The sequence below is a fragment of the Larus michahellis genome, chromosome 9 (assembly GCF_964199755.1).
Source record: "Larus michahellis chromosome 9, bLarMic1.1, whole genome shotgun sequence".
In the NCBI taxonomy this organism is placed as follows: Eukaryota; Metazoa; Chordata; class Aves; order Charadriiformes; family Laridae; genus Larus; species Larus michahellis.
In genome coordinates this window covers 37,729,772-37,755,477 of record NC_133904.1, presented here as the reverse complement: position 1 = coordinate 37,755,477, position 25,706 = coordinate 37,729,772, and the positions used below count along the sequence as shown (strand labels likewise).

Below are 25,706 nucleotides of genomic sequence, written 5' to 3'. Positions count from 1 at the left end.
CCTCTAATAAGTCCAAATTAATGTGATAATTGCAGCACATGTAATGCTTGAAGTGCAAGAAGTGAATATACTCTCGCATGTTAACTGCATAGAGATTAGATTGGATTGTATTAAAGGGAGGTCAGATTAAAGTTAGTATAGCTCTCTTTCTTTTCATGATGTCGCAGTCTTTTGTGGATTTTGGGGTGTTTGTTTCAGTATTGGATTTTTTCCCACCCTTCTGAAATTTGGGTACTTTTTCCTGTCATATTTTGGCACTGGGAAATGGATATAATCCATAAAAAAAACTAACTGCAAAATACCTTCTTATTTTGGTTGATATTTAGCCTTTTTCCCATGCATGTGAGTTTGACTTTGACCTAGAGAGACTACTGTGATGTCAAGGAGTAATTTTTTTGAGTAAATTCTGACTTCTAAAAATGAATTTAGGAAAAAAGATCTGTGTTTTTCTCACCTACCCAGTTCCTTTTTAACAGTAACATTTCCCTTGTTTGGTTTTGCTTTCTTTTAGTGATTAAAAAGGGAGCAAAATTAACAGGGATTTGTGGAGGGCCAGTGTAATACTTTGTGATATCTACCTATTTCTATCTATCAAATACGTTTTCTGGGTAAACTAATGTAATATTATCTTCTTATTGTCTTCAGAATAGGCCTTTGGCATACAGGCTCTTCTAGCTGCTACGCTGACACAAATAAGTAATACAAGCAGATTTAAGGAAATAATGAAGTCAAAAGGTATTTCTTGGGAACTCCATCAAATACTGAATGACATTTCTCTTAGAAAATTTTTAGTTACTACAGGCGGAAAAATACCATCCTTTTCCTCTGCATTTCAGTCTGTCCCAGACCTGTAGATATCGACTGGAGCTTTCTCTTCTTCTTAGTGCGTGGTCAGAAGGAGGGAATGTAGAAGGGACTGATTTGCAGCTCAGTCCTGGGTTAGTTCAGAGCAACCAGGTGTTCAGTCTCTTTAAGATCTCGTCTCGGTGAAGGAATAGTTAAGCGGTGCAATCCTGTGCATTACAGTCTCCAAATTATAACGGCCCTGCTGATCCATCACGTGTTGTGGTGTGACCTTTGTATTTGGGCTTATGCAGGGGAGTGCTGGCCATGCAGTTCCTCATGCCAGAAATATTTCCCATGGGGATGGACAATGATATTTATGGTCCTGCAGAGCAATTAGGAAGTAGATTGACAGAACTTTTTTTTCATCTGGGTCCTCAAGGTTGAAGTGAACTTCATTTTGGAGACTGAACAGTGTTACGGGTGTCTTTGCAGTTTATTGCCTGAGAACAACTGTGGAATCTTCTGGTCCTGTGCTGGTGAAAGTGTCTCAGACATCCTGACTCACAATATTGTCCCCACCTAGGACTTGTTATCTATACATTTCCTCAAGGCCACTCATGGTTTGTACCCTCTCTCTCACTCTCATTAGCCTATAGTCTTTTACAGATTGAAGAGTCTTAATGTGATAAATCAATCCATTTATGGAAGATGTTCTACACTTTTTGGTCATTCTTGTTGACCTTTGTACCCCTTTTCTAAGTCTGCTTTTTTTTTTTGAGGGAGAGAGAGAGGGAGGTTAAAGGGGAAGGGAATGATCAGAACTGTTCCCAGAATTCAGCCTATCAGACAATGTATATTTTATAGCTTATTTTTCCCTCCTAAAATGGTCACTTTTGTACGCTTTGGATTTCTGATTAATTCTTTTGTCCTTTTTGTTTGTAACATGAAAATGTAACAGGTAACAGATCTGACAGAATAAGGAGGGACATTGAAGTTGTTTCTTAGTGTTTCTTCTAAATTGGAAAACTGAGTTATTCTGCCCTGAATGAGGAGAAGCCGACTTCAGTGTGCCTTAGAGTACATGCTGCCCTGTTCACGCTGGAGCTCTGCAATGTGCGGGCACAGGAGTGCCTAAAACCTTGGGAGTTCCAGCAGGAAAACAGAGGCTGGGAACTCTTTGCAGCCATGCTGCTAATTTAATATGACATTGTTTGGTTTATAAAACATAGCTGTTTCCTCCTGCAAGGCAAAGGATTTTAGTTGCAGTATGCCAGTGAAATGTAATATGATTATGGGATAAGTATGCGAACACTTGTGGAAGAGCTTGAGAGCTTGTCTGCTGGGAACTAGGTATTTTAAAGCTGCTAATTACTCTAAGCTGAATGTTGATACTTTTTATAGTGTTTGAATCTACTCAGTGATACAGTTCTTTGGAAATCAGATACAAGGGTGTCTTGTAAAACATCCCTTTTAAGAAGTCGAGGTTTATTTGTCAGGGAAAGTATATACATGTTTAGAGAGAAAGTGCTTGATGTTAAACTGCTAAACATTTGGTGATCTCTTCATTATACTGAAGTTTTAACATAAACATTCTAGTTATGATTTCTCTGCTGCCATAAAAACATGGAAGACAGGCTTATTTTCTGAAACATCCCTCATAACAGAGGGACTTGCATGCTTAAAAAGAATAAATATTTATTTATCCCTCATTAGTTCCTGAAACTGTCTTTTCTTGCAGTAGAGTTGATGTAAAAATAAACGGCTGTGAATCTTGTTCTCTTCTTTGCCCATCTCCATGGTAGTGAAGTATTTTAGATTGTTATGTCCATCTCAGTCTTTGTAACAATGCCATACTTTTTTAATATTAGCTATTTTTTATCCTCAGTGGTGAGATTCAGACAGCGTACTTGTACTTTTTCCTCTATCATGTGGTAGTTGGAGCACTCTGCAGCGTGTCAGAAAAAGAAATGACTGGTGTGATTAAGAGTGATTAAGACATATTTGTAGCTTGATTATTTTGTGCATATAGAGAAAAAGGTCAGTCTGTTGTCCTTTTTCCTTTTTATTTCCTACATCTTTAAAAAAAAAAAAAAAAAAATCTGTATTGGAAGGACAGAATTTTTTCCGTGAAGGTGTGAACTATGCTTCAGAAGTAACGTGTACCTTCTGTCAGATTTCCGAATTTAGGGAAATCATAAAATAATCTGAATTTAAAACTCTGGATGAACTAGTGAGATTCTAAATATCATATCTCCTTCTGCTAACATACAACAGAGAGTGTTTAAAAAGTTTGACTAATGAATGAAAGTAGCATGGGAAAAAGTAGTTACTATAAGAGACCTGTAGAAGATATTTATGGTCTCCAAAGAAGAGAAAATATAGTCCAGAATTCAAGGAACTTTAGCGTAGTTTGTAAATAAAGTATATTGCAAAAATCTGCAATGATGGAACAGTGAAGTATAATAAGTGTTAGACACTTTTCCCAGAAGCCATATGGGTCTTATGTGCAAGGTGAGACATAGACCGCTCCAAAGATTTCTCTGACGTATGCTTTTTTTCTTCTTTTTCTTTTTTTTTTTCTCAGCACAAAAAAGCATCCATTACTGGATTGTCGTCATGTATCTGTTATGTTCTTTTCCTCTTTAAGTGGCCTTGATAAGTTGAAATTACTGTCTTTTTAAATACAAGAGTTCAGAGAAGCTCTGATTGTATTTTAACAGTATTCACTAAGAAATGTCTTGGGGTACATTCAGTTAAATTTATTCTTGCTGTGCCTTTATTAGAGTTCTGTGTGACTTAGGAAAAACAATTTGTGTGTGTGCAGATGTATTCTCCAAATGTTCTCACTTGAAGTGACTTAATGATAATTTGTTTCGTAGGTTGGCAGTGAAATAATCTATTGTGAATGTATTTTAGCAACAGTAAAAAGTGTGTTCCGTTTTTTTTCTCGTATACTTATTGTCAGCCAGTAGGCCAAAGCCTCCTCTTTGCAGTAGTGAGCAATATAAAAAACAAAAACAAAAAACCACCAGGATTTTTAACACTGAACACTTATATAGTAATCTCTTTGTATCTAGAGCAAGACTTGCTGATAGGAAGTATTTTAAGTTGCTGTGAGAGGTTTTGGACACAGATATCAAAAGATGACGGTTATCCTCTAAATTTAGATGGGGCATTGTTGCAAATCAACAATGCTTTATTACATAAAAATTTAAATCAGGTCCTATTTATGGTAGGAGTATGCCTGTAAAGAAAACCAAACGTGCTGCTCCAATTGTATTCAGTTACTTTCAGTCAGTAAGTAATTAGCTAATAATCGATGACATTTTTACAGTACTTTAAAAATACTTTATTGAGTGTGGCAATGGACATATTTAAAGATGGCTGCTAGGCTTATGCACAGAGCAGGTACTGTGGTAGCCTTATTTTGGGAAGTATCAAGAGGCTTTTATAGACAGCCGTCTTGCATGTGATCTTCAAGAGCTGGGTCCTGCGCTGCTAAAGCGAAAGGAAGTGTCATCATTGGAAATGCTTGGTCTTGAGCACAGCAAGGACCGTATCATGACTGAGGGCTAAGGGAGCTGCTGTAGTAAAGTGATATCTTCTTTATGAGAGACCTTTTATAATGACAATATCAAACAGGCTAGAATTTGACTTGTTTCGTAGGCACTGGCAGAAGCCAAACCCTAGATGCTGCTCATACTGCTTAAATCCTTTTATAGATAGGTAATATGGGACCTTCTAATTTGTTCAGTATTTTTACTCTTTTCTAGCTCTTCTGGTTAGAAATGATTTGTGACATACAGAACTGTGAAAGAAAGATACAGAAAATGGAATCTAAAAGAGGTCATATCATTAATTTAAATTTGTTTCTAACATTTCAGATTTTTCTTCTTGCCTGCCCTCCATGTCGGATTGCAATGATTCTCTTCAGGTAATGCCTCTTCCTTACTATATTTCTGTCTACTTGCATAATGTATTTTAGAAGTTAATCACAGCTTAAGTCATAAAATATTAAGATACATATCCAGTTGGAAAGGCATATTGGTTGGATTGAAAATTGACACCTTGAAAAGGGTCAGGGCTTAAGCCGTGGGTGTTGGGCCCCATACCCTCGGTTCTTCTGTACTGGTGGTTTTGGCCTCACGCAGCAACATGGATTAGCTCAGTAACAGAGGAGAATGCAGGTGTCTTTCTACAGATTAATGTATGGGCTTGTGTAAGTTATGGCATGTGCTCTGTAGCTCTTTATTATCCTCACTAAAAATTAGTAACTGGGCTTCATTGAGGCCATGCATACAGTATGGGTCTAGTTTTAAAATTGTGGATATAAGTTAAATAGTGAAAGCAACGTCTTGCTGCCTTGGGTACTTCTCAAACCTATGCAGTCTTTTCTAAAATACTGCGTGTTGTTACCAACTGTAGGAACCACAGGAGTTTCTAAAGCGCAGGGAGCTCTAACGGGCTACTGTGGTAGAGTCCAGTAAGCAGCTAAGGGGGTAACTGGTCATTGTGGGGAGGGTGACGGGGCTTCCCAGGCACAGTGGTGATCAGGAGTGGCTGTCGCTGCCACCCTGACAGTTAACCCAGCTCTTTCTTGTCTTAGTCTAGGCAGTGACTGGAAAAATGATCCTGGGGGCATACCTCGTGAATTATTTTGGAAATGCTACTGTCTATCTGCAACATTTTCCTGCTGTTCCTTATTTAGGCAGGGAGCAGGCTCAAAACAGAAATACTGCGTTAGCGTCTCCATCTCAGAGAGCGTGAAAAGTGTGTCTGGTGTCCAGGAAATCCTGGATTTACTATGCACTTGCGAAAGACTGGTCACAGAGGGGAGGTCACAATATATGTGGTTTTTCAGAATGAGCCTTTCTGTTTTCTATCACCTGACAGCATATAAATTGCATTTTAAAAACTATTTTGAAATTTTGCCCTTTTACTCTCTGAAGTTACTTTTAAAGTCCTAACAGTTTATAACAGGCAGTGGTTGTAGACAGTTTATTCTTTGTGTCTTACATAAAGTAGGCTGAAACAGTCCTGAAACTGTTTTTGTGTTCTTGTGATGCAACAGTTCTTCAGAAAAAGACAGCTGAAAACTACAAAATGCAGTATTTTAATACTACTTTCCTGCCTTACTCTTCACTTAGAACTTGCTGTTGCATTTTGACAATGTAATTATTTTATTTAAGGGACTTCTTCCAAATTACTGAAGCTTTACTTTGAAGCTGTACATTTATAGAGTTAGACTGGAGTAAAAACCTTTATCAAATAGGCTATTTTAATCTCTGAAAGACAAATGAACAGCAAAATTCCAACTATTTAGCAGCTTGCATCATGAATGGAATTAACACAAACAGACAGTCCAGGCTTTCTAGGAATCCAAAGCTCATTATAGAGAGCAGTCCTACTTTAGGAAATTATTTAAGTGTGTATTTAAAGAGAGATTTGTCCTGGTTATTGCATTTAACAGTATCTGGTTATTGCATTTAACAGTATCTGGTTATTGCATTTAACAGTGGCTTTATTCAAATTCAAGCCAAAAGAATTTTCTTAAATCTCTTGCTACCTTTTATTGAAGAGATACTAGATAAAATATGTGAAAACATCACATTTTTATTTCTATCTGTGAAAATAATACCACACCTCTTCTCTAAGGCTGCAGATGCATATGCTGAATGGGGCCCTCTTGGCACTGCTGTTTCCTGTTGTTAACACACGCCTGGTGAGTGTACTGTACTTTTCCTCCTCCTTTTTTATTTATTTCTAAAAGATTTTCTTTGGAAAGATGTTAGACCTTTGATTTGTTTGGTCTTTTAAAGTTCATTTTACTAGGCTGTAGTTTCCTGGTACAGGTCACTACAATAGAGCCAAAATACCAATTTTGGATTTTTGTGTGTTTGTAAATCAACATGGAAAGCTAACGCTGCTATATTCCAAGCGTAGGAAAAAATACTTTGTCAATTCCATCCTCGCCTTTAAATGGAGGGAAAACTTCCTGGCTTTGAAAGAGGCTTTCATAGGTTAGCATTGCGGCCTGTAGTCAAAATTCAGTTTCAGGCTTTTCAGAGTAGATGTAAATGTCAGATTCCTCAGGCATGTAAAATGCCAAATGTGGTTGGTGGCAGTCACCCCTTTTCCCCCAAGATTAGGCACAGCAGGTTCCTTTTTTCCATCCAAGTTTTCAAACCTGCTATAACATTCCTGTCTCTTGTATGAAAAATTAGCCTGTTGGTGTCCCCAGTAAGATTCTTAAACCTATTGAGAATTAATGGTAAGAAAAGTTATCCTGAGTCTGAGCCATATGAAATATTTCTAAGGATTATTTTTAAGAGCTGTTATGCATGCACATGTAGGGGTTGTGTGGATGTGTATATGCATATATGTCTACGTGCTTGTTCATTTTTTGTCATTTTGACTTATTTGCAAAAATCTGTTGTTGCAGTAATTCAAATGTCTTGGTTTATGATAGATTTCACTTAACTTTATCTGCTTATGTGTTTATGGTGTCTGGATAAAGTACTTGTATCTATATCCATATAGTGAATTAATGATATTATTAACAAAATTGTTGTGGACTTCAGACTCCATTACAAATCTCATTGGTGGCTGTCCGTTTGCAAGTCTTGACTGTCTTAATAGGATTAAGTATAAAAATCTGCATCTGTAGTGAACTTTATGGATGATGTGCTATGTTGATTTGCCACACTGGTAGCTAGGAGATCTGAAAACTGACAGTTTTATTGTCGGCTGGTAAATGGTTTCTTTTTTCCCCCTTAAAGATTATAAAATTTTGCATGGAGACACCATTTGTTTACTAGAGAAAGCATAATACATCTGTAGGCTTTTACAAGTTAAAAACGATCTTCCATAAAGCGTGACACACACATGCAGAGGAGGCTGGACCGTATTTTTCAGTTTTCCGTGGATTTGGTAGTATAACCCTAGAGGTCTTTAAAGATTTATGTTGCCCTTCCTAATCTGGTAACTACATATATTCTTTTCTCTGCTGTAACAGCTTATGTGCATTTTGCAATTATGTTTTATTAAAACTTGATACTGATGAAGGGGCATCAAATGAATAAAACAAGGTTTTTTTTCCTGATAAGGAGAATTCTCTTATTTTGTATTTCAAACTATCTAGTTTTTAAGTAAATATGAACTTTAGCATAACAAAACAATTTTTCTGGGTAACCTTTTAAGGATAAAATGTTGAAATATTTAATAAATCATGAGCTTGTATTTTCTCTGCCATTATCATAGATTTCATTCATATTAGGGCAGTGGTGATTAAACAGGAAAAATACAGACTACTTATATAAAATTATCTCCTTAATTAGGCATAGAGGAGCCAAAGGATAATGTCCAAGAGCGAATATTTTTGGAATAAATACAACTTAAGATATTTTTGGCCTAACAGCTGCGTGCTAGGCTGCTCTCTTTTCAGTGTTTCTTCTGGCACAAGATAATGTGAGTGATGTTTTACAGCACTGCTGCTTTGACCCCGATTCTCTTGTGCCAGGCACACATTCTGCTCTGCAACTGTCATTGTAGTTCTTTGCACTGACATTGTCCTTAAGGCAGTAAATGTCTCTTAAAACTTAGCAAGTTCAAAAAGTCGCAATAATTTTGTCTGTGCTGCCTGCTCTGGTTTGTAGTATCTAAATGAAAAACTTCCGATCCAATCAAGAATTGTTGTGTCTCTATGCCTCAATTTTTTAATTTCGGTTTTATGATATCTTAAGACCTATATTTTAGTGTGTACAAAAACTTTGTATACTTTGTTACATCTGTAAACAGTTGTAATATATACTGTGTGGCACAAAGAGCATGAAAATTTGGTGAATTTAGGAGTGAGGAGGGAGCTGTGGTCTGGGGCAGAGAGCTGTGAGCTCAGGGGGAGCTGAAGGCAGGAGGCTGTTGTGTCGCATCGCTGAGAGATTGTGCCAAACTGATGTATTGCCATAAGCACCAAAATGCCTTGCTGTTACCTTTCATTGTGTAAAATGTGTTTTGTCCGTATGAGTTGTTTGATATACAGAAGGATGTCGTCTAGTTGTAGGTAGTTTTCATTGTCCTCAGACGACATTCTCCTAAACCTCTCTCTTCCATGTGGATTGCCTGTTAGTTATCTTACAGGCAGCAGGTTATAACTAGTTACAGCAATTACTACTAGCTGTAGTCTCTTTTTGGAGAAGTCTGCTAATTTAGCAAGTTCAGCAGTAGGGATGTATGTGCTAGCTAGCAGATTGTGTATCATTATGGAGATGAAAGCAATGAGATGCAGAAGAAAATAGTAGATGTATGGTTTTATTTGTACATATCGATAATCTGAAAGGGGCAAGAGGCAGAAGACACAGAATGAAAGATAATGAAAGATAATCATTACTTTGACAGCTGATGGGTGTTTGTTTAGAAACTAGTGGGTGCCAGGATTTTGGTTCTAAGTATTAACCTGTTCAAAGTAATTTCCTGAACACCTTTCACAACATTTTGTGGCATAGTCTGTTAGGGTAATGTATTTTTGCTGTCAGTTACTTTACTTAATGCATTGTAAGTATTCTTTTTGTATATATGATTCAATGCTAAATTGTCCTGAAAAAGAAATTTTTGGAAGCTTCTAGCATTATTTGACATTTTCCATTTTCTTGTAATGTATCTGTTCAATTTTTTTAGAACCTCAGTCATTTCAAACCTATTCTTAAATATTAGTCTGTTGCCAGTGGAAATGGAGAGTTGAGCTATTCATTGAAACTACAGTAGAAGGTTTCTACCTTCTGTTGTTTTAACCTTTCAGTGGCACTATAATCACTAAAAATTCTTGTTGGACTGAAATGGGCACCTGGGATAGCGTTAAAAAAAAAAAATAGATGAGGTCATTCTATTCTGTTATTTCTAAGGAAATTTTTTCCTGCCTTGGCATGATGTTGAGGTGCCAACAACTAACAGTCTTGAGCAACAGAGGTACCCACTTGTATTTATTTGGCAACTAAATATTTTGGTTATTTGCTATGTTATTTACAATGTGCTGATGGAGTTAAATTTTCTGCATTGGAATAGTCATTGGATGAAGACAAAACAGTTTGTTTCTTATTCAGTTAATGTTTTTGTGGGTTCTTACTACCCTTTCAGAAATAAATGGTATTTTAATTTTCTCTCGTAACTTCATTCCTTTCTCATGATGCAAATCATTCTTGGTCAGCATTAACAATTCACATGGAAAACAGGGTAATCTTTTATGACCCTTAGAGAAGAAGATGCTAAGGGAATCAGATTGTTCTGAGGTACAAAGGTATAAGAGAATATACAACAGTAGAAAGATTTCTTTTTACTCTGTATTTATATTATATGGAATACAGTGTAGATAGCCTAGCTACGTGAGTAAATTCATTTAACTGCCACAAAGACTCCCAAGTGTTTGGAGTATAACTGGTTTTGTTTGAACTTTCATATTGCATTAATCAAATTTTCAAGGAAACTCTTTCCACTGGTTTAAATGTGTTGGGTTATTTGGGGTTTTTTTTGTTTGTTGTTTTTTTTTTTGTTTGGTTGGTTTTTTTATGTAAGCTGATGTCCTGAAAATGTGATATAGATAAAGTAAAAAACAGGACATGTCCCAGAGGTATTGGACTTGCTGTCTCTGCTCACATGGCTGAGATGGGGCAGTTTTCATGTTTCCAGAAGCTGCTATATTCTATTATTAGAACTATTTGGCTTGAGAGGTACGCATTCTAAATCTGTTTTATGAACAGATTCATACTCTGAGCAGCACTTACAGTGCACTCTGTGTAGTGCCTCTGATTATTGCCTGCTGCATTTCTGTTGACTGTTAAGGTAATAATTCACGGTACTAAGTAGTTTGCCTGCAATGCCTGTGCCTTTGCAGCAAAATTGAATAGGTTACGGTAGCACATTATGTCCTATCTAAACTGGCTTGATCTAACTGGTGCAAGGGAAAATAGTTGCAACAAGTTGCACTTGGGGACTGTTGAGTGATTGTGTTTTGGTTGCTGGTAGGTGCTAAAGCCAAAGTTTCTGCATCTTTCAGAAGAGACAGTTAACTAGGTAAAGCAAGACCTGTGCGTGCAAGCCAAGCAAACAAGGAATTCATTCCCTGCTTCCCATGGGCAGGCAGGTGTCGAGCCATCCCCAGGAAAGCAGGGTTTCATCACATGCAACAGTTAATTGGGAAGACAAATGCCATCACTCCGAATGTCCCCCCGTTCCTTCTTCCAGCTTTATATACTGAGCATAATGTCGTATGGATGGAACATCCCTTTGGTCAGTTGGGATCGGCTGTCCCAGCTGTGTCCTCTCCCAACTCCATGTGCCCCCCCAGCCCAGTCGTTGTCGGGGCGGTGTGAGCAGCAGAAAAGGCCTTGACTCTGTGCGAACACTGCTCAGCAATAACAGAAACATCCCTGTGTCATCAACACTGTTTCCAGCACAAATCCAAAACATGGTCCCATTCCAGCTACTGTGGAGAAAATTAACTCTATGCCAGCCAAAACGAGCACACCAAGAAAAAAAGTCTCTAAAAACTTGTCAGAATTTGTGTGTGTCTTGCTTTGGAATCCTGGGGCCTTGCCCTAGATGGATTTTCTGGAATTCATATATCAGTGAAAATACTGTCGTGTTTCTTTTTTTTTTTTTTGTTGACATTTCTGGTCCCCTCACCTTGTAGCAGGATATTATTTCTAGTCCTGTGTTCTACAGTGTTTTCACACTCTAGACTGTCAGCACAAGAGATGCTCTTTTATAAACTCTCACGCGTTCGGTAGCTCTCCCGTGGTAACACTGCCTTTGGTGGCAAGGGCAGATTCTGATTCTTTGCCTCTCTGTATATGCTTCGCCCTAACAGGATTAATTGAAAATGAGAACTAGATAAAATTAATTGATAAAACTGATCAACTAATGATACTTCAAGGGAATTGTAATTCCCTGCACTGACTGGATGTGTAGAACAGCTGGGAGAATGGATACTGATTGAAATACCTACTTGAAACGGAGATTGTTTATTTGGACTCATCAATATATGTTCATATCAATTACAGACAAGCAGGTGTATGTCAGGAAATCCGAATGAAACACTAGGCCCCTAAAATGTAATGAAAAGGAATTGCTGCAAATAAAATCTGGGATGCTGCCTTAGACCGTCATGCAGATGGGTGGCAGCCCTGCTACTCCTTTATTTCAGGGAGCTTTGCTGTTGACATTAATGCCAATATTAAGATAAATTTTTTCCTTGGTCTGCTCTTTCCCAGTATTAAAATATATGGGAATGTCTTCTCTGATCTATGCCAGATGTATACGCTGGTGCCTGAGCTGTAGAACTGCCTGAATAGTGTGCCAATAACTTGAGCGTGGGTCAGCTTCTTGGGTGTTTGCCAGTTTGGATGTGTGCTGGAGAAATGAGTCCAGGTCAGACTGGAAATAGTCTGTTTTCCAAATGCCACTTGTGTCTAGGTTTTGTTCTGTGTTGTTTTCCTTTAAGTCTTCATGTCTGTTTTCAGACCATTCTTATAAGCTTCTCTGGCAGCTCTTTCTTCTCTGCCGTATCAATTATTTGCCATCACAATCCTAAATGTGCTCAGAAGTAACCAGTGTGTTACATGCACCTAGTAGCCCATGATTTTTGTATTGTGTAGCTTTATATAGGTTCCTCCTCTCTGTTGTTTAATCTGTTCTGTGGTCTGCTGTGCAGGTAAAAAGAAAAACCGATGTTTCTGGTTTGTTTCTTTGATTCCTGATTATGTTTAGGAAACTAGTTACTGATTACAGGTTACGAATCTGAGTTACTGATCATGTCTACCAAGGTGTCTGGTACAGAATGACATTTTGTGTTTACTCGACTTTGTGCCAGATGTGCTACGGAAAAGACCAGAATCTGGGAGTTGAATTCCTTCTGTTCCTTTTTCTGCCATACTCTGCAGTCTTTGTACAGGATGATGGAGGGAGAGGAGAGCTCTTGCACAGTACAGTGCTTGAGCTGTTGTTGCAAATACAAGGCCAGGGTATAAATAATTAACAGAGGGAGGGGTACTGCTTTCAGAAAACAGAGTAAAGTGGTAATGTCCAAGCCCACTGAAAACCAACCACTGTGTCTAAGTGGGTTTAAACTAGATTAAACTAGTATTGCGTGCCATATTCTTCTGAGGGAAACTCTCATCTGAATATATGACTTTTGGGCTCAAATCTACCGCTGTCTTGAAGAGAATTTTCTAAAGCTTAGTGCAGTCAATGGAAAGACCGATTGTTTCCTTAGGGCAGCCGCTGGTTTAAGTTAGGGCAGCCAGCATGTGCTGAGAGGACTGCTCTTGGTGGCCGTGACTCTTCATGCTCAGCGATGCAAGGGTGAGCTCTAATCCTTCGTGAAACAGTTTCTCCTTTCCATGCTCTCACAAGCCGTGCAAGCAGCTGCTAGGAGTTTAGCTAGAGCTGCGTATAACTTACCAGTTCCTGGGCTGGAGGTCTGCTGCCTGCTCCCTGTTCTTGGTGCTTTCCAGAGGGCTTTCACGTGTGTCCACGGAATGTGGCACTTCTGAGTCTGCATCATACCAGGCTGATGTGTAGGGGGTGGAAGCATCCATGGCTGCTTTGAGCCAAACTCTTCCTGGAGGAACAGAACACCATTTATTTTCTAACAGAAACTTCATTACAAAATGTAAAAAGTGAATAGTCTGAATATTTATTTCCAGAGTACTTTGTTAGTGTGTTTTGATCTTGTATGTTAGAGGAATTGTGAAGAGTCATGCTGGCAGTTGGTGTGGGAGACAGAAGTCTAGTACCAAAAACCCCAGCAAATAAATTGACAATTAATATACAGAGTTCAGAGGAGTCTGTCTCGGTAACAAACATCCAGTGATTCTGAATCTCTCTGGGGACAGGTGTGGTTGAAGAAATGTACCATGAATGTCACTGGTTTGTTACTGGGGAAATACTGTTCTTACGAGTGGCTGCTGGGTTCCACCGTGGCATCTGACAGGAGAGGACGAGTCTCTTGGGGCCTATGAAGAGGGTCCACTTTGGAGATTGTTGGAGTCTGGGATTAAATACATGTGGCCTTCACGGGTGTCTATGGTCAAATATTATTAGAGGGACCAACTTAATATTTTTAATTACATTGTTCTGTAAGTGTTGCTTTGATTTTATTTTTTTTTTTAATTTCTCAAACTTTACCACTTGCTGAAGTGCTTACTTGCTTTCGCAAGGAAGTTCTTTAAATCCTATATTGATGGATGATCCCTTCTACCTAGTCTTCACTTGCAATTTCTCTTTCTGTATGAAAGGTACCTATATGCTATCTGTGAGTAAGTGTTTTATTGATAAAACAATTTATAGACAAGACCTTTAGAGCTAGGTGAGTCACTTGCTCAGTTGGTTGAACAACTTTATAGTTCATCTTTTGTGTTTGTTCTTTTTCTGTTTGTTGTAGCCTGGCTGTGCAACTCGAGTGCTTGGTTCTACAGAAGCTCCGCTTTTGCAGCTCTATACCAGGAAATGCACTTGCATAATTAGCCAGGTTTCAGAACAAGCAATCTTTCATAGTCAAAAAAAAAGATGTTTTGTTTTACACAAAAAAAATTTTGTCAACGCTACTGCAGCGAAACAACGGTTACTCTGTTCTCAGAAGTGTCCTGAGCGTAGTGTTTGTGTAACTGGCCCTCACAACTCAGCAAGTGTAGAAGCTTTTATGGAACCACAGATACTAAATAGAGAATGCTCCTTGGCAGGAGTGAGTGCCTCACGTTGTGTTGTTTATAGCTGGAGCTATTGTTTCTGAAACGTCCCTGTTCCAACTGGGAGAGGTGCAGCTTTTTCTTCAGTTAGGGAAAGTAAACTAAGAGCCTTCAGCCTCTTTCCAAATAATTTTTGTTCCCTTACTTTTCCCTCTGTGTCTTTCAACAAGGGACAGCAGAAAGGGTTCAGATTCAGGAAACATCACAACTTCCTTGGAAGTTCTTGCTTTTGCATACTATCATCTTGCTTGGTTTTATGTTTTGATACAAAATACTTGGAATGAAATAACCCAACAGATTGTCTGGAAGACTTTTTTAGCCTAGCCTCCCAAGAGTTGGCTGAACATCTTGGAGGTTGTGGTCAGGACACTGATAGTGTTCAGCTGGGGAATGCCGGGATTAGCAGAATCCAGCTGTTGGTTTTAGCATCTTTTACATTCAAAATTGGATATAAGAATTGTTGTTGAATTTAAAAGATCACTATATTAATTATGAGCTATTTATTGACTGCTATTTAGGAAGAAAACCAAACTCTGTTTCAACCTCTCTTTTGTTGCTGTAGAAATTTTAGTATCTTCTCTTTCAATGCTATGACTTCAGTGTCTCAGAACAATAATAGAAAAGGAAGGCTCCCCCCCCGCCCCTTCCTTTTATTTTTCCTTCCCAACAGCAAGCCATGATGGTAGGGCTTGCATCTGGATTCACCTTAGCTTTTAGAGTGATAGAGTGAGTCTGCATTTGAACCAAAGCTAATGGCTTTGCATTATTCTTGTGTGATTTCATACTTGTGTAGTGGTATTGTCCAGTTTTCACTTCTGAAAAATAATGGAAAAGTATGTATTTCCAGCTTTGTAAGTAAGCTGAAGCAAAAAGTAGAATTCTGTATTTTGAATTTGAATCTTTCCTACTACTGCTCAGTTCTAAATGTGTTTCTTTTGTTTAACAACTAGATAAACACAAAGGCGTTTACAGATGGGAATAACTTTCAAATACAGTGCATTGCTTTTCCTAACTGATAAGGAGCTAGAATTAGTTGGGTCTGGATTAAGGGGCTCAAATTAAACTCAGAGTTGTGGTTCAAGTTATTTTTAGCACAGTATTATTTTAGCACAGCCTGTTTGACTTCTCCTCTAAGAAGTAACATGAATTCAACTACTAAACACACAAATGACTAACTGTAATTTCCCAAAAGTTGTCAGTAGGTGAGAAATACCTGATTTACTACTAACTGATACCTTGTTTACATACATCCTTCTGCAGCTTCTCTTTAAAACCAGTACAATATTGGTTATTTTATTCTATATTTGGTGAAGCTTTGCATGCATGCAGATTGCTATAAATCAGGTCTTTTTGATTTTGTACAAGCCTCCTCAGTAATCACACTTATATATTTATTGATATACTTTTATATATAAAAGACCTCATTTATAGAGTTCTGTCACTCACAAGGTAGCAATTATCTTTTCTTTCTAAATAGGCTACTGTCACATGGGATCTGTATAGTTTCTGGTTTGATTGCTTTAGGGTTTTGCTTTGTTATTGGTAATTTATGCTAGCTAAGAAAGGGAAAAGAGCAATCTTATGTTATTCCTTCTTTGTTGTGCTTCTGGCTAATTTTGAGAATTGTTGACTTGAGGTGCTGCATTGTGTTTGTGGCAAGGGGAATGGAACAGTGCCATTAGCTGCACTTTCAAAGCACTGACCATTAATGTCATCTCTTTGTTAATATACATAGGTGATAAAATAACTGAACCGAAGGGATTGTTGTACGTCATAAGGAGAATGATTCCTTCTAACTCAGTTGTTAGTGATGAAAAACATTTACAAATATTTTCCTTATTCCACAGCTTCCATTTGAAATGGAAATTTATTACATCCAGCATGTGATGCTTTATGTTGTGCCCATCTATCTGCTGCGGAAAGGAGGTAGGTTGGCAATTTACTCCATACATATTGAATTGGTCCCATGCAATGAAGCAGCTGTACTTAATGGTTACCACAGGCTTTACTCTTAAAGAAAACTTCTAAAAGTTTCTGGTGTTATGTTGGAGTTGTAACACAGGTAACGAAGACTTGTGTCAGGCACTTAAATGGGGATAAAAAAATGGTCTTTTGCTCAAAGGGATATGAAGAATATTTGCATAATGTGCACTGTCTTGAGTAGCATCTCTGCCATCTTGAACATTCTAAGTTGTTGTTGGGATGTATTTTTAAGACTCTTGCCACCTTGGATGTCTCTTGAGAAGTGCTGCAACTTAAAATGAGCTGGAAAAAATTACTATTATATCCCCACATAAATAGTAGTCGGCTACTTAGACAAATTTCTGAAATTCTGAAGTTCTAATGAAATGTAGGGACACATATTAGTGAAATGAACTAGCTTGCTTGCTGTCTCTTCTAAAAAAAATTACTATTTTGCATTCACTTATACCATAGCAGTCCAGTAAATCTGGGAATCACAAATTGTTCCACTGGCCAGTAATTTTTCTAGTTGTCGCTCCTTAGAAGGGAATGCAGTATGTGTTCACCTCCTGTGATGCTCTGCCCCCCTCTAGCGTTGACATGCCTCCAGCTGCATTTTCTAGGAGAGCTAAACTGTTTCATCCAGGAAATAAAAGATGATAATTTATGGTCCAGATGTTTGGTAGCCTTTAATGAAAACCCCGAGGGTGTGATGTCAAGCAATGGGATACAATTTAGCAAATGGTCAACATTTGCTAGAAGAACAAGCGTAGTCAGCCTCTTCGATTCTAGTAAATCTTGTTTATTCTATGCCAGCAGTGATAATCCTTCACACACTTTAGGTTTGTAACCTTTTTGTTTTTCATTGCTGAGTGAAAATAAATAAAAACAATCCAAAGAAAAAGTGAAATACCATACTTCAGGAGATCATTCTGTTTCTTTCTCTTACCAGAGAAATATGTCAACCACATTTAATTTTAATCCATCTTTGAGATCTTAAAATTCTGGCAAGTAATGCTGAAGTACAGTATAGTTGTAGACATTACAGATTAGCAGACACAAACTGCTAATCATTGCAGAAGGGGGTGGGGAGAGGGGGGAGAAAGTCTAAACAGACACTGTAGGCAGTGACAAACCAAGCTCTTGTGGTGTCACTAAATCACTTCGGTTGATGGCCTTGAAGTTCCTGTATACCATCATGTATTTCTTTTGCTTTAAAGTTTGGCCTTGGATGTTGCCTGATATGTTCCTTTGATTTTTGGTTGGTTGGTTTGGTTTGTTACTTTGAAGTAAGGGTTCTCTGGGTTCTTCAGCACCTCTTTCCTGGTGCCGACAGGACTGTATGTGCAGTCAGAAGGTCTGTATGTGGTACTGTTGTCACCCTAATGCTGTCTTCTGAATTTTTGCCCTTTATTAATTTACAGGTATTTGCTGCCATCTAATGTTGACATGATAGCAGTGAAGTTTCTAAAAGAATTATGTTGGCTAAATCTATCAATTGAGACTGCCCTGGGCTGTGTAACTAATAACTGTTCATTTTCTTATGCAGTTGGCTCCTGAGCACCTAACTGACTGTAATACCTCGTTAGCAAAATGCCCATGGACTTTGGTAGTAGTTATGGCTAGTACCACAGGAGACCTAATGTTTGATGGAAAAATTACTCAGCCTGAAAACATTTGTTAATACTTTGTAATTTCACTAGCACCTTTGTTTAAAGTACTTTCTGAGTAGAACACACCCTTCATTCTGTATCTGCTGAAAATTGCTTTTTTAGCACTGATGTGGATCAGCATCAGCTTTATTTCTCTAATTTAAACAGAAATTTCCATCAGTGAGTCTAATGTATTATGATTGGGAGAAGTAATTGAAGGGCAGTGAAACTGGAAACATGAGAAGGTATGAATTGTCTATGGAAAAAGATACTACTACAGGTTTATTTGGAATCTGCCAGTACTACTGATGGCCTTAATAGGATCTCAATCGTAACATTATAACAAGTCTCCAAGGAAGGTTGAGCAGAACACCTGAAGCAGGGCTGATTTGAGGCTCATTCGATACAGAACTGCATGTCCAAGTTTGTTGGACTACGCTAATCAGGTATCATACCAATCATGCGCACACATCCAATTACCCATTAGTGTTTCCTTTTTGAAAGGAAACTGGGTGACAGTAAGCAGGGGCTCTAATCATTTATTTTCTTTCTCTCCCTGGTGTTCATTACAGTGGTGAAGACAGGTCATTTTGCACTGGCAGCGTCACCTGTATGTCCCCCCCCTCCATGTAATTGTGGGGGCTTTACCATGCTTAGGATCAAATTGATGAGAGAGATGTTCAGAACTGGGGCTGCAGTGTTGCACAGTGAACTTGCTGAAGCTCAAGGATGTGTTCCCTCTTGGGGATTAAGACCTCTTTCTCTCCTCCTCTTCCCTCTCCCTCCCCTCTGTACTGAGAGAATATAAATTTCCATACTTCTCTTTCTAATGTATTTTCTTTCTTAGTGGACATATGCATGTATGCGTACCCATGCATGCCAGGCTAGACAAAATAAATGCTTATACGCTATGGCTCAGATCTTTCTTGGCTGCAATGAGAGGCGTTCATGCAAAATAGATGTAGTGCAGATAGAATGGGATGGCACAGAAGATTGCTAACTCAAGGCAGTTCTTACATGAAGTATAGCTGCAGTTGGCAACTTTTTTTCTGAATGAATCTTACCTCGTATCGCTTGTGAACCTTGCCAAAAATTATAGTATGCATCTGGGCAGGACACAGCATTCCTAAAATAACTGGATAGGCTGAACCAGAGCTGTAGGTCACTGTGTTCTCTTGTCCTTAGGCGGTGAGACCTTTGCTTCCCTGTCAAAAAAAGTATGAATGCTTTTGTAGCTTCTGGATTGCATCCCCTGAGTGCTAGGATTGGCAAAAGGGAGGTGCAATGAGTGAATTGTCAAGGTAAAAAGAAGAAAATGGGAGCCACAGCAGCAGAGATTTAGAGCATGAAACCAACCCCTTCATTGAAAAACTCCTCAAACCACTTTTATCTACAGCTAAGCTGGTCTTCTGAAGCATATGAGTATGCTCAGATAAGTACACTTTATGCTACTGGGATACAGATTGTTGGTAGAAGGCTTAGGGAGATGGCAGCTGAGGAAGTGTAATGTCTCAAACTGACACAATTATTGCAACAGGGCATTAACCCTGACCTTCTGAGATCAAGGTATTAAAGACCTTCAGTGGCATTTCGGACAACTTAGTTTTTCTAATGCATACTCTTAACATAATGGAAAAAAATCTAGTTTGCACTGCATTGGCCTCAGACACACAGTTCTTGACTGTCTTCGTCCTTAACTAGCTTGGTCAGGTTTTCAGATGGATTTGACGAGATTAAATGAGCACCTTATTTCAGAATATATTGAAATTTAATCGAAGTGGAATTGTTATTTCCTGAGTGCTGTGAGCAGACTATAGCATTCCACAACAGTTTGAAATAAGAGTTAATTTATAGCAGCTCCCTAGCAGCGGAATTCAGGAGATAAACTTTCTTGTGTTTTGAGATCCCCAGCATTTATTTAGTTGACTTAATAAATTAATGAGGTAGAAAAGGATGTTAGTGCTGATTTTTTTTTTTTTTTTAAGAGTTTTGTTGCTTTAAGGAGCAATCTAATGTGTGAATGGCTGGACATGAAGTTCCAGAGTATTATATATGCTTCACCAGGGGCCTGTACGGGCATCACTGAATGGTTGTGTGGTTGGCACGCTGCAGCCTGCAGGGGGAGACGGTCTCCAGCGTCCGCCCTGGCACTGGCCGTGCAAGTGCTCAACATTCACAATTCGAATGCAGGTTGTCCACACTGTGCCGAGAGTAAATTCATTTGGTTGTATTTTTTTGGGGGGGAGGGGGGGGAATCTTTTTTTGGAGCCAAAACTGACAGTAATGGCCTTGTAAATTCTGGACACTCCTGTGGTCTGGCCCCATGTGTTTTAAGAGCTGATTCAGTGTTGTACGGCTGTGCACAAGTGGACAGACATACACACCCTAAATAATTCAGTAATTGACTTTTTTGCTGGGAGTAGAGTCAGAATTTTCAGCTTATAAGGCAAGTGCTGTATCTTTAAAAGCAATAAAGAAACTGTCTCTCTGATTCAAGTCGTAAATTCCTTTTCTTTTTTGATGTAAGTGGCATCAAAAGTTCTATGGCTTTGTCAGAAAGTCAATAGAAGTTGATTTTTCTTTTCTTTTTTTCCTTTTTCCCCCTCTCATGGAGCATGCCTCTGTCGCACTTCAGACAGACGGACCGAAGCAGCTCTGTATGGTCAGCTTTCCTGAGGGCAATGCAGCACTTCTTACCTAATGAGAAGCCGGGCTGAGTTGTAAGATGTAGAACACAGATACCAGGTACCAACGGAAGGATCATTTTTCCTGTGGCTGTAGAGGAGAAAAGTGCAATTAAAGCAATTGCGTATCTAAACTTGTGCTTTCCGTTGGCTGTTAGGACTTGCTGGCAAGAGTGAGGGATTACCATATTTAAAGACAATTCTGGCTGTTGTACCCTTTCTCGGCCACTTTCCCACTTTGTGACACTTTCCAGTATTTAGCTATATCTTTCCTTAGAAGAGCTACTACTATATGAAGGAAGAGGAAGAACTGCTGCTGCTGCTTTATGGAATACAAAAAATGGCTCCTGAGAGGAGCAGGTAATATAAGACCCCTGTTTGAGCTGACTCTGATGAGAGCAGCTGGCATTGAGGGAAGGAGAAATCTCCTGGCATAAAGTAATATTTTGAAATTTACATGTAGAGTCAGGACAGCTGTGGGGGAAACAGTGGATTTCAGGCTCATCGTCTTGAGAACATTTTTCCTGTTTTCCCCTGGAAAGGAAGTTTGGTCTCTAGGCTAGCTTGATAGGCCGCACTACTGGAATTAACCCTTTGATCGAGGGAAATAAAATGGAAATAAATTTGCCCTTACATTTTTATAAGCTTGAAAATGAAGGAATTGTAATAGTTGCTCTGAGTTTTGGGTTAAGCAGGTCTGCCTGGAATTGCGAGACTACTGAAGGAGAGTGCACTGGGCTGGGAAACCGGTAAAACTCTATCAAATGTAGTGGGAATGAAAGCAAGACATTAATTTGGAAAAAGAGATTATTTTAACACCCTATGAAATTAAAAAAAAAAAGTTCTATATTTAGGTTCTAATTCTCTGAATCAAACAGTGGAGTAACATTCTCCTGCATTTTGTTTTCACAAAAATGCAAAAGGAGTGTTACTTTCTATTAAGTTGTGTTCAAATTTTTACAGGCCTATGTTTTGAGAACTTCAAATAAAAATAATAGTTCGTAAGAACCCTAGAGCTAGCAAAAGACATTGGGGCAGGGGGAACAGTATAAAAGAAATTGTGTCTCTTTGGTCTTTAGATTTTTAAAGCCACGTTTCCATTTCCTAGATGGCAAAATTAATCACTTGGCGTGTTCAACGCCAACAAATTATTGTTGCAGAAGCAGATGATGAACCCCAAAGTCTTCAATCTCTATGAAATCTTTCCTATCAATGTTATTGAAATAATGTTTAATTTAAACTGAAATATGCAGCGCTGTGCTATTTCTACACAAGAGCAAATATACAGTCTACTTGGATCACCCTCTTTTGGAATGGTCTTAACTGTCCGGGGTGTGAGCATTTTTGAGAATGAGATTAGTGGCAGTTGGATTGAATTTTTGAAGGTGTTTAGCATATAAGAATTGCCAGTGATTCTTGGTGAAAAGAGAGTGAAACTCACTGCTACCTACTCCAATTGATTTCCTATGTAAGCAGCAAGTAGCTTTTGCCAAAGCCAACACAGGCCATTCAAGCAGCTGCTCAGCTGGGTCTCAATTTTCCTGTTTGTATGTTTCTGTTAACAGAATGCTTGCTACAGAAAATAGACCACACTGCTCCGTTAAACAGTCATCTGTTGAATAGCAGGACTGTAGAGTAATAAAATCTATAGTGATTATTTATCTAATGAGAAATGTACAGAAAATGTCCCAGGTATGAATTTGAAATCAGTTTCCCAAAGCACACTTGGGAATCCAGAGCTCTCTGGAATGCTTTTGTGTGGAGGTCGTTGTTTCCCTTATGTCCCTTGATGTCCAAATAATGATACTGCTGAAAATCACACTATTGTTTTCAGGATTGCAAAGTCTAGCAAGGAGGGATTCTTCTATTATAAAGCGAGATCAAAAGTCTGTAGAGGTTGAGAGTTGCTAATGTATTTTTTTTGAAGTTTTGCAACAGAGAGAGGATGTAGCAGTGCGAGACCCTTTGCGGGAGGAACCTGAACAGCTCCTGAGTGACTTCTGAAACGTGATTCCCTGACTAGATTGAAGGTGGACATGAGAAGCTTGGGTTCAAAGCCAAATAACGCCACTCATCTGTTTTGTCATCTTGTGCAATTTCCTTAGTCTTTTAATGACTGCTTTCTCCCTCCAGTCTTGTTTCATAGCTGGCTTCACTTCCCTGTTTTAGTCTTTATATACTACCTGCGCTGTACGTCCCCCAGGTATCAAGGTCTCTAGGTTCTAGCTTTTCTGAGTGTTTACCCCTCTAGACTACTACCATCTGTTCCCAGGCTTTGTCGAATACTTTTGAAATATCACAGGCAACTGCCAACCAGGCGAGTTCATGTGAAACCAAATTCGGTAATGCACTACTCTGCCAGTTCCTGGGAGCTCTTTTAGATACCTCATTTAAATTTTATTTTGTGTTTTGCATCTAGGTTGAACATGCACCTAAACCTGCAAAGACAATACAAAAAAAACTTTGCAAGTCAAACAATGTTTTCTTTACCCTACAGCTGAGGAGGGAGCACAAAGAGCTTCTGTTACAGCTTGAACAGGTCACTTGAAGTTGGTGCAGCCAAAAATAGAGCCAGGGTCTCCTGAACTCTGAGACCAGGGCTAGTTGCTTCTTCTCTTGCTCTCTGATGAAAAACCATATTGAAAGTGGTACCACATATCTGATGTTTTCAGGCAGTGGAGCTTAATGAATATCATTGCTATCTAAGTGAAGTCTCCCGTACTGTTTGTTTTCTCAATAGGGTACCAGCTCTTGGATCCTCCTTGCTAAGTACGTTCAAAGAATTAGGCTGTTGTGCATTTTTTCCCTTTACCCGTGGAACACTCCACTTAAAGTTATTCACGTAGAGGTCACTTTTACCTTTGGGTTCTGCTTATAGTTCAGACACTTCTTCCGACCTTCACCTACCTACTGGCTAAGAAATCTCATAAGCTGCCTTATGCTTTCAAAGTAGCTTCTCTGCTCCTGGTTATCATGGTTGCAGCAATCACAGCTTGCTTACTAAAAGATGGTGTGCAGTTGTATCTTGGGTAATTACATTAATATTGTTGCTCATTAAAGTCAGTGGGTGATATATGGGGTGTATATGTGCTGCTGTCATTCAAGCACACAATCAACTTCTTACTCCCTGGTGACTAGCAACAGAGAAGCTATGTTCTTTTGAGCGGACAATGGACTGTTTTAGACAATAAAGTGTAGATTAGTTTGAATTTGTAACATTCGCAAAATGATATTTGATTATTTCAGGTAGCTCCTCCAAAATCAATCTGAACTGGCATGATGGGTACAAACTCTGGAAGAAAACTATGCAGAAAAGAATTATAAAAGGGCAAGAGGGATTGAGAAAGCAGTCCCCTACGGATTTTAACCATGAGACAGGATGTACCTTTGTATGGTGGTGTGGTAGAGCAAGTAACAGCAGTTACTTGCCTTTATCTTCATTAGCTACCATCCATAGGCATACTCATAGCAGCTTCAGGCTGGTGAGTTCTGTCATAGCTATCTACGCGTGTGTAGTTATTTGAGAGCCCAGGAGCCTTGAGCGTATGCTGAAGTCTGTGGAATCTTCCTGGTAATTCCTGACAGTGCCAGCTAGCAAAGGCTCATCGGGATATTGCGCTCTGTGCTGTAAGCTCTCCTTTGAGTACTGGATACACGTTCCAATATTTAATAATATCTAATGGATCAGAGAGCAGACAAAGGCAGCTAAAAAAATGCCAGTGTGTTTTGATAATCACCTGAAATCCTACAACTTCGTGTGGCAGCTGAGCAGCTTGACACTGTGCATCTCTTTCTTTTGTGTCCCTAGGTTAAGTTATTAAAGTGATAAAGAAAATAATATTTTTTTGCCATATCTTATACTGAAATTTTCATGTCTGTTAGTAAGAGGCTTGAGAACTCTGTAAACTGTTTTTGTTCTCACCATATGTTTGAATATTTAATTCCAAAAATAGTCTTGTGTCTAAAGGTACTTTTATGAGATCTGATTTCCTTGGTAAGTTCTAGCTTGTGTTACGTTGTGTTTGGTCAGTAAATTGACAAAACCTAGTTTGAGGAGGAGAGAGACAGGTGAACCCAGGAATAAGTAATGTGATATCTGCTACTGCATTTGAAGGGCAAAAAATATTTTACAGTATGTGTGGTATCTACTGGTTATAACGTTGTTTGTACTGTGTATCTGAAAATATCTCCACAGCAGTTTTCATTTAAAAGCACAGTCTGTCGTTAATGGATTGACTGCTTTATACAGCTTTTCTGTTCCTGGGCATTATTGGTGCAAGTTACTTTTTTAATAGCTGTTAAACAACCATAAAATTAGGAAATGGCAATTAGGCCATGCTCCACTGCAGTGCTGTGCAGGAACTGCCACTGCCTAGGTTAGTTCTGTGCATGCTGAAGTCATAGCCTCCATAACAAGTAGGTGTTTAAGTATAAATAACCTGATTTTTGAAGATCTGTTGCATACCATTACTGTATTTTAAAATCATTTAGTACTTTTGTGGTAGAAGGAAGAATGAGGTGAAAATCACTGGTGTTTGGTGAAAAATAGGCAAACTTAATGAGGTAACGTTTTACTGCCAGACCAGAAGCAGGCAAGAAACTGTTCAGGATGCTCCAGGTAAGAAATAAGGCTCTCGAATATTAATTACTATAATGGTATTGAGTGGGTTATCAGCTAAAGCCAGATGCCCTAACATCCACAGAGAAGGGAGAGGATTATTCATGAGTGTTTGATGGACACAGCAATTCAGCTGAATACTAATGTGTTCCTTTCTTTTCAAGGTATCTACACTCCAGAACCCCTCTGCAATTTCTGGTGGGCGCTTTTATCCACGGGGTTTATGTTTGTGTATCATTTTAGCATCTTGCAGATTTTGGGATTGGTA

General features: G+C 38.7%; 1 protein-coding gene across 2 annotated transcripts in view; it reads left to right on the top strand.

Annotated features, from left to right (window-relative positions):
- The window catches only part of TMEM164 (transmembrane protein 164), a 43,234-nt gene that overhangs the window by 10,754 nt on the left and 6,774 nt on the right, over window positions 1-25,706 (top strand). For both annotated transcript variants that reach the window (XM_074600972.1, XM_074600973.1), the window contains exons 3-6: window positions 4,671-4,720; window positions 6,442-6,508; window positions 16,370-16,448; window positions 25,603-25,703. In XM_074600972.1, coding sequence (XP_074457073.1) covers window positions 4,671-4,720; window positions 6,442-6,508; window positions 16,370-16,448; window positions 25,603-25,703 — 297 coding nt within the window. The remainder of the gene's footprint in view (window positions 1-4,670; window positions 4,721-6,441; window positions 6,509-16,369; window positions 16,449-25,602; window positions 25,704-25,706) is intronic.